Here is a 9,193-nt window from a genome sequence, read left to right as displayed (position 1 = left end):
GAGGGAGGGAGGGAGGGAGGGAGGGAGGGAGGGAGGGAGGGAGGGAGGGAGGGAGGGAGGGAGGGATGGAGGGAAAGAGGGAGGGACGGGAGCGGGCCGGCGCTCCGCCCGCCCTCCAGAATCCCAGAACCCCGCAATTTCTGGGCTTGGAGGGACCCCTGGAGAGCCCAGGTCCAAGCCCCTGGCAAGGCAGGGTCACCTGGAACAGGTGGCACAGGAACGCCTGCAGGTGGGTTTGCGATGTCTCCAGAGAGGGAAACTCCCCAGGCAGCTCTTTCAGAGCTCGGCCACCCTCCCTGGACAGCAGCTCTTCAAAGTGCTGCGGGAGAGCTTCTTGTGCTTTAGTTCATGGCCACGGCTCCTCATCCTGCCGCTGGGCACCACACCATCATCATCATCATCATCATCATCATCAACATCATCATCACTCTCTTCATCATCATCATCATCTTCTTCTTCATCACCCTCTTCATCATCATCACCCTCCTGGCGCCCCTCGCTGCCCCCGCAGCAGCTCCAGGTCTGCCCGTGCTGAGGAGCCCAGAGCCGGGCACAGGGCTCCAGCCGGGAGGGGCTGGCCCGGGGAAGGGAAGGGGAAGGAAAAAAAGAAAGGAAAGACAGAAAATGAAAAGAGGGGGGAAACAAAAAAAAAACCCCCCCCAAAAAAAAAAAGAAAAAAAAATGAGAGGGGTAGAAAGGATATGAGAACAAAAGAAAATAAAAATAAACAAAAGCTTAAAATAGAAGTGTGGAGAAGGCATTTTCATACAACACAGACCCAGGAACATAAAAATATATGAGGTGACAGGATGCACTTCCAGTATCAATCCTGATTTCCATCTCCCAGTCCAGATGACAGGAAGCACCAAAGTGTGCATTGGCAACAGACACCTGATTTACTGAAATCAAGGAGATACAGCCACCTTTCCATGCTCATTTTTCCCTTCTTCCTGCAGTTCTTGTGAGTTGAAGTACAAACTCACAAGGTAATGCTTCCAGAGTGACTGATCTGAGCAGAGATCCCTGCAGTGAGGAAGAGCAGGGACAACCTTCCCTCCTGATGCAAAATGTTAGACTTCACCATCCTGCAGTTTTCTGTGGCATGATCCACACACACTCAATATTGATCTGCCTTCTGTAAAGGGAGAAATTACAAAGGACACCATTATTGTCTTGATATTTTATGGCCCCAACTTTGTAATTACAGTCTCAAAGTAGCTTACTGTATCATGCTGCAGCACAGGAAGAAGTCAGGAACAGACAAAGGACAATTACAATAGAAAGGCAATTACATTTCTAATGACTAGAAAAGGTAGGCAGCATTTATTTGGGGCAGAGTAACCAAGAGCAGCTGCTTTTCAGAATAATCCACTATTTTCTGTTTTAGAAACAAACAGAACAGCAGTTTCCAGAGCCTTGCATTGTACACAACTCCTCACTTTGAGCCCCAAACCTCTCCTGCAGATGCCAAAGTCAAATACAAGAGCCTGTTCAACCCTTCCAACCGCCCATGGCAGCACCAAGCAGGCTGCAGGGGAACCACTGCCCCCCAAACCCCATCCAGTCAGATCAGGAGAGGATTCTCAACAAACTGAGAGAATTATTCTGCCAAATTCAGTGGTCTGTGGCCTCCATCCTTTTCTGCACTGCCAAGGGGCAGCATGTCCCAAAACAGAGCAGGACCAAGGACTCTCCAGGATGACACAGTCTCTAGACGGGTGGCTTGCACAAATCAGACACACCTCACTCCTACCTCACTAGCTCTATTCACACTACTTCTTCAAAAATTAAAAAAATCCTTCCATTTGTCCAGCACATTGGAAATCGACAGAAGAATAAACCTTATGTGATATTCCCAACAAGTCAGTCCTGGTCCTGCAGTGCCTTTCTGCCAGGGCAGCTGGCAGAGAGCAGTGACAACGTGGTAACACAGAACTGCTCTGACACCTTCTGGTGACAGAAATGTGACAAACTCCATCACAGCCCTCGGGACAGCAATGGTGAGGACGGACCAGAGACTTGCTCTGGATTTCTCCTCTAAACATCATCCACGATGCAGTGGCAGCACTGAGCAGGAAAGGAGCCACTGCAAACCCTCAGCCTCTCATTCATGTCACAGACTCCTACTAAATTTAAACTGAATTAAAAATCACGTAATATTTTAACACAGAATCTAGAGAAAAGGCATCCAGCTTTGTATGCACATCATCTCCACAATCACGCCTGTCATTAATCATTACCTTTAGCCTCTGTTTAGTACCTTGATAGTGAGATGTTTTACTTTCTCCAACAGCATTGTCAGGAGGAATAGCAGGCTCCCAGCATGGCACCACTGCCCAGGCCACACGAGACAAGAGAACAGTCAGCACCCTTCACCTGGATACTCAGCTGAGACACGACCTGCACACATCACTTGCACCAGGTTAATCGCCAAAATCTCCACATAAATCACAACTCCCTGCTCCTGTGGGAAGTGCTACAACCAAGGAAAGCAGCTCCATTCCCCCAGGGCAGCCTGGAGGGAGGAGGGACCCCCCTGCACCTCGGTGCCAGGGTCCCTGCCCTCCCACTCTGAGCTGCCTCATCCTTCTCTCCCCAAGCAGCTTTCTGAAACCACTCACTGAAACCATTAGCTCTGGAAACATTCCCTCAACTTCCCTGGCAGCTCCACCTGTTGTGCAATGGATTTAAGGTTTTGAGAACAAGACCCAAGGAAATGACCCCACACAGACCCTGCACTCGAGCCCCAGAGCTGAGCCTGTGCCCTGCAGATGGAGCTCAGGAATTTCACAGGAGCTCTCCGTGCCACAGAAGCCAGGCAGCCTCCACGCCCCGTGCAGCCAGGGATCCAGGAGACTTTATTAAAGGTCACAGGAAGAACTGAAATCTTCACAACCAGCCATTTACATCCAGCTGCTCCGGTGACCAGCATCAGTTCCCAAGAGGGAAATGCCAGCATGCAGCTCCAGAGTGACAGTCCTGTGGATGAGACACTGCCACCTCAGAGGCACAGACAGTAGAACTGCCCCTGCTCCAAACAGGTCATGTCTGAGAGATTCTGCCCATCTTTTGAGCTGGAAAGTGAGCTAGTTGGTCAGTAAAAGCTTTTATTTCAAGTAAATTATGTGACAAAATTTGAGTACAAACTTGAGTACAAATTTTGTGGTTAAAAGAATTTACAGTTCTAATTAACATGCATAATGAGCTATTTAATTTTGTGTATCTGTAAAAAAAGCAGCTTCATTCTGTGTTACCTACAGTGGCCTCACTCTGCCATGATACCAAACCCTACCATCCCCTGCAGCACAAAGCACACCAGCAGAGAAAATTTATTATTTCCACACTAATCAAAAAAGCTACCAAAATTACTTTACAGCAAATGCAACTCTGCTCATCACAAAAAGAAAACCAATTAATCTAAGAGAGCATTTTCAGTTACTGTCAAACATGATCAGAGGTGTGTTTATAACACACAACCAGTGGACCATGTAAGCCAAGGTGCAGTTAGAACAGCTACAAAATAAATGGGAAAGGTTCTCCTTTATGGAAGGAGCACCATCTTCCCCCGGGCACCACTGCTATGAATAATGTCTTCATGAGCCTGGGCTACTTTCTCCAGGGGATATTCCAAGCCCACAACAGGTTTCAGCCAGCCAGCTTCTATGCCTTCAAGGATTGCTGTGGCACATTCATGCCTTTCCTCCTGCATGGAACAAACACAGTGGTTATGACAAGGCCTTTGCATTTTAGAATAGTATTGACAATTTATACAAGAATTAAAGCAAATTCCAAACCTGAAAATGTTTTATGATGTTCTGAGATTGAATCAAAACATAAAGGAAAGAATTAACAAGTTTGTCACAGTGGAATTATTCTTTCTTTCCTACAAATAATTTTAACTGTAAATAGAGGGGTGCTGGAACAAGCCAATAAAAAAACCTCAAAATAGAAATGTTTCTTACCTCAGTTGCATGAAACAGCGCCACTCCAATGATGCTGGACTCCTTGCTCATTGTGTCTCTTGGGTTGATCTCGATGCGTCCTCTGCAGCCCACCACCTGCCCAAGGAGCCCAAAGCATCGACTCAGAGCTGCCCAGTGTGATGCTGAATGCACAAAATCAGTGGCACAGGCCCCCACCATCACCTCCCTGCTCGGGGACACAAACACTGTCACCCTCGTGGCCCAGGCACCAGCACTCACCATCACCCTCCCTGCAAAGGACAGCAGCTGCAGGTCAGCATCCAGGTTGACATTAGAGAGCATTTCTATGATGATATCGACTCCTCCCGGCCCTGTGCACGCCTGGACAGGACACAGATGGCATTTTAGTGCTTGGCTACCATCATTTATTTAAAACAGCACACAAAGTATCCATCCCACAGCTTATTGTTTAAATTTTTAATACAGCCCTCGTACTGCAGCTGACAGCTAATGAATTGTTAAATTCAGCACATTTTGCTGTGCTAACCTATGATGTGATCCCACACTGGAATCTGCTGAGTGTAAGAAGCTCTAATGCCACTCTTCCAGCCTAAGAATCTCCTTGTGTAGAAATGAAAAAGGCAGCACACTATTGCTCCTACACAAATCTACTTTAAAGTCCTCTGCAAACAACTGTTCACATTTTGTTAAGAACAGCACAACCTGCGTTCCTGAGCGCAGACACAAGCCCACCTTAATTCTCTCAGTGTAATTCGGGTCTCTGTGGTTGAAGGCTTGGTGAGCACCGTTTTTCAGGATCATATTCATGCCCTCCTCAGTTCCTGCTGTACCCAAAACCTTCAAACCACAAGCTCTGGCAATCTGACATACTGCTAGTCCCACCTGAGGGGAGAAAAAAAACAAGGGAGAAAATTATTTTACCACTATAAATATTCTACCAGTGACTTGGAGCTTCCCCATTTAAAAAATAGTCTGGTAATGTGTTTTTTAACCAATAATTTGGATCTTAAAGACAGCCAAATACTCTTTAAAAAAGAAAATATATTTACAGAGGCATGGTACATTTTTGAGGTTTTTTAATAGCTATCAGCATCTGACATACATTGATGTAGAATGCTGGGTATCTGTCAGAGCTGACCATATATTTTTGATACAAATCTAAGGAAATTCTTCTCCTCACAGAATCACCTGCTGTTAATACCAGAAGTATACATTGCAAAGAAAATCTGCAGGTACAAATTTTATCAACACTACTTCTTTACAAAGCAAATTCTCAGTGTCTCCTACCAGCTTTGCACTCCAGTAAGAATAGAAGACTACATAGTTAAAATACTAAAAACACTAATATACTAAAATACTAAAAAATAGTTAAAACACTAAAAAATAGTTATGATGCTAAATGCCACTCTAGTAATTCCTGTTTTTGTTGTCTAACAAATAATTCAGGAAACTTGGCCTGTTCACAGCAGCTGTTTGGTGCACCACCAGAAACTGAACAAGTGCAGAGTGTGGGAGATCTAAAATAAGTTTGTCATGAAAACCCAAAGAAAACTGGAGGTGCAGCTTCCTGCAGTATTCAGTCACAGGTTTATATGTTCCAGTACCTTTCCTGGTGCAGCCAGCTGCTGGCTCACGGGTAAAAACATCCCAGAAATGCACAGTGACTTATCCTCGGAGGACAGAGAAAAACTTGTACATACTGCAAAATTAGAGCTTTCTGCTACCAGTGATAAAACTTCCAAACTAAGCACCCACAGCAAACAGCAGCTCAGTGTGTGCCCCTCTGACTGGGGGTCTCACACCAGCACCCACAGTCCCACAGGTACTGGGAATAACAGGGTTTGTTCTAAGAAGGTGTATCCTGGATCCCTGAGATAAAAACCTGATCTCTGCTACCATAACTCACATCCCAGGAAGAGCAGATGCAAGGGCAGAGAGCAGTGCTCCCCACCAGTGCCCCCCTGGCACACTTACCCCCCCACTGGCACCATGCACCAGCACGCTCTCCCCGGCTCTGGCACGGCCCCTAAGGGAAGAACACAGGAAATGTTGGCACCGTGCCTGCAGCACACACTGGCATCAAATCTCATTGTTCACACAGCAATGCCTCCCGTTTATGGTCCAATTATATTCCAATTTATGGCTAAACAGATATCATAAGCCTTTCTGGGAGAACAAGGAGGCAAAATAAATCCTGTGGTTGATGAAGCAAAATTCAGCCAGTGAGAGCTTGGTCCTGAGCCTCAGCTCAGACTTTGGCCTGTCACAGGATTGCAGCTGTTCTGCTCCACAGCACCTCTGCTTACTGAGGAAATTAGGACTATTGCCCTTTTTCTTCCCCAGCCAAAAGCAGTGAGGACTGAAAGGGAGTCACATTTTATTCCATGAAGGTTTTCCAGGCAGGTTCTCTCAAGACAAAAGACTCAACAGGAAAACACAGTCACAAGTTTCTCGGTCACAATTATCTCACAGATCCATCAGTGTAATTTTTTTAACATTTCCCACTGATCAGCCTCCCCATTTTACAGGACAGTGACAACATGAACTTCAGCACTGTAAATATCCAAGGTTAAAGTGCACAAGCGTGGATTTGGTGCCTTACTTCTGGAACAGGGCCCTGTAGGCAGTGAAGTAGGGCACTCCGAGGGCTGCTCCCTGCCTGAAGTCCAGTTTGTCTGGCAAAGGAAAGACTCTGCTGGCTGCAGCAACTGCATACTCTGCATATCCTCCAGAGAGCGTTTCAAGGGTGAAAACTCTGTCACCTTTCTAGCATGGAGGGAGAGAACACAGAGAAATCAATCATTTCCCTCACTTTTTCCTTAATAAACATAAAGGAAATTTACAGAGGTTTAGGCTATTTTTATAGCTCTCCTATCAGAAACAACCAGTTATATTTGTCAAAGAAATTTCTATAAGTGCTGGTACACACCATCAATGCAACACAAACTGTATGATTTCTACTTAAATCTAAGTATCATAATTTTAACCCCACCCTGCAGTGTAACACACAAATCCACTGCCTCATTAGTATGAACCTTAATGAACTTGGATTGAAGTCAGGAATTCCATCTACAGATTCCAAATGTAAAGACTCAAAAGCTTTTACAAACACAAAAGAAACACTTCTAAATAATCTACATGTGGAAAAATGTATCCTCTTAATACACCCTAAGACATCTCTCATTCAAGCCAGGAGCATCACAATTGTCAGACAAAGCAAAAAGTCACACATAGCAGATACAGCAAATTGCTGATAAGAAAATATGAACAAAGATGATTCTTCTCTCTTGATAACCCAGTCTCTCAGGTCTCCCAAAATTGTTACATAAATTCCAAATCAGGAAAATTCCAGTCCAATTTTACCTACAGTTTAAATGTTTGTTTAGGACCAAACATCTAATGACTTAAATGGGAGTACCAATTTAAAAACTAAATTGATGTCATAGATATCTTTTAGCAAACTGATATTTGCCTTCTCCTCTCACAAGACTTTCCCACTGAGAAACCCAAGTAAAATTACTGGACAGGAGTAACACAGTATTTGAACAGCTTTACCAACAAATATCAGAATTTATGGAGCTTTACAAGTAAGCAATTTCCATTTCTCAAATACTTTACAGAAAATTTTTCAGTTCTGCCTGAAATTACTACCCCCAGCAAGAAGCATCCAGTCTCAACTCTTTGTGCAATGCCAGACTGCAGAGCCTCTTGTGAGGCCTCAGAGCTTCAGGAGGGCACAGCACTCCTCAGTCCCACCTGCAGGTTGGTTTGCCAATGGGATCCCCCTGGGTGCTTCCACCAGCCCGTGATGGGATCCCCCCTTGAAGAGATTGCATGATTTTAAGCCACAAAGCCAGGGACAGCAGCACACCACCAGCCAAGGAGGAGCACTAAACAACAGAGTCACAGCCCAGTGTGTAAATACCTTGAATGCAGTCACGTGCTCCCCAACACCTTCAATCACCCCAGCCACATCCGAGCCAGGAGTGTAGGGCAGAGCTGGTTTCCTGGCATAGGTGCCAGAACGAATATAGGTCTCAACAGGATTTACCCCACAGGCATGGACTTTGATTAATACCTAAAAGAAAAGACACTTCTTAAGCAGTAACTAAAAAGACTTAGCCCTTGAATTCACAGCACAGCCTTGCAGCATTTTTACTGAATTCTCAAAGTCTCTGTGACAAGCCAGGGTCAAACTGAAGCTAATTTCAGGAAAATCTTGATGTGGAATATATAGCCCAGCACAGAGTACAGAGTCCCCATTTGTTAAATATGATATCTCAGGCAGTGTGAGCACACCGATCAGAACTCACGTACTCCAGCTGTAGGGCTCTGGGTTGTAGCCCTCATTCTGTCCTGCAGGCACTTGTCAACATTCATCAGCACTATTTCCCTTCACAGAGCTCACATATACCTGGTCTTCTTTTGGAACAGGAACTAACACGTCTGACTGGAGTTTGAGCACTTCAGGGCCACCGAATTCAAACACTCGGACCGCTCTCATCACACTCCTGGTGGCTGCCATGGCGACCAGAGGATCTGCTAAAAGAAACAGTGAGATCCCTGGTACCTGCTCAGGTCACGGGGAGCCCGAGCCCCCAGGAGATGCCCTGCGGCCGCGGCCTGGAACAGGTCAAAGTGCGGATCGATGCTGCTCGGGGCCGTGCCCGGCACCACGCGGCCTCGAACGCGCCCCGTGACACGCTCTCACCTCCGGGCCCCGCCCACAAACACACCTGAGCCTCCAGACCCCGCCCACAAACACACCTGCACCGCCGGGCCCCGCCCACAAACACACACCTGCACCGCCGGGCCCCGCCCACAAACACACCTGCACCGCCGGGCCCCGCCCACAAACACACCTGAGCCTCCAGGCCCTGCCCACAAACACACCTGCGCCTCCAGGCCCCGCCCACAAACACATCCGCGCGGCCGTGCCCCGGAAGTGCTCCTTGCGATCAGGCCCCGCCCCTTCGGCCCACCCCTGTCGCTGCCGCCGCCTGAGGCCCGGCCGTGCCCGCCGTGGCTGTGGAGCCAGGCGCGGGTAGCGCAGAGCTGCCGCCTTCCCGTCCTCCCGGAGGAGCGCCAGGGAGCCCCGAGTCCACGGCCTCCCTGCGGCCTACCTGCCCCCTCGGCGGAGCGCGGAGGAGAGCGGGGCGGGACCCGGGAGGGGAGGAACAGGGAGGGGCCGTACCGCCCCCCCGCCTCGCCGTTCGGCCGCGCGCGGAGGTTTGTCCCTCGTGGGCCCC

At 47.6% G+C, this 9,193-nt stretch overlaps 1 protein-coding gene and 1 long non-coding RNA gene across 6 annotated transcripts; one reads left to right on the top strand and one right to left on the bottom strand.

Annotated features, from left to right (window-relative positions):
* Positions 1-674: 674 nt before the first annotated feature.
* Positions 675-3,332, top strand: LOC117000450. Its single transcript, XR_004418766.2, has 2 exons — positions 675-2,422; positions 2,666-3,332. It is a non-coding gene; the product is annotated as an uncharacterized LOC117000450 (long non-coding RNA).
* On the bottom strand, positions 3,088-9,121 carry CRYZ (crystallin zeta). Of its 5 annotated transcripts, none has more exons than XM_033068074.2 (9): positions 9,068-9,121; positions 8,359-8,486; positions 7,870-8,022; positions 6,547-6,710; positions 5,919-5,970; positions 4,677-4,826; positions 4,203-4,304; positions 3,963-4,058; positions 3,088-3,703 (listed from the first exon to the last, which is right to left on the bottom strand). In XM_033068074.2, exons 2-9 carry the CDS (start codon positions 8,467-8,469, stop codon positions 3,542-3,544), a joined length of 990 nt encoding a protein of 329 aa, XP_032923965.1. In that variant the 5' UTR covers positions 8,470-8,486; positions 9,068-9,121; the 3' UTR covers positions 3,088-3,541. The 5 variants fall into 5 exon arrangements, with proteins under 5 accessions (XP_032923965.1, XP_032923966.1, XP_032923969.1 ...); XM_033068075.2 differs by having other exon boundaries at positions 8,359-8,483; XM_033068078.2 differs by lacking the exon at positions 9,068-9,121 and adding an exon at positions 8,927-9,046.
* Positions 9,122-9,193: the final 72 nt, after the last annotated feature.

Source organism: Catharus ustulatus, chromosome 9 (assembly GCF_009819885.2).
Source record: "Catharus ustulatus isolate bCatUst1 chromosome 9, bCatUst1.pri.v2, whole genome shotgun sequence".
Lineage (NCBI taxonomy): Eukaryota > Metazoa > Chordata > Aves > Passeriformes > Turdidae > Catharus > Catharus ustulatus.
Note: the sequence above shows the minus strand (reverse complement) of the source record. Positions and strands in the feature narration are given on the sequence as shown.

Coding starts and splice junctions, on each gene's coding strand:
- CRYZ (XM_033068074.2), bottom strand. CDS start 8,469: ATGGCAGCCACCAGGAGTGTGATGAGAGCGGTCCGAGTGTTTGAATTC. Junction 8,023..8,358: donor CTGTTCCAAAAGAAGACCAG/GTATATGTGAGC, acceptor CTTTTCTTTTAG/GTATTAATCAAAGTCCATGC. Junction 4,305..4,676: donor ATTACACTGAGAGAATTAAG/GTGGGCTTGTGT, acceptor TGTCCTGTCCAG/GCGTGCACAGGGCCGGGAGG.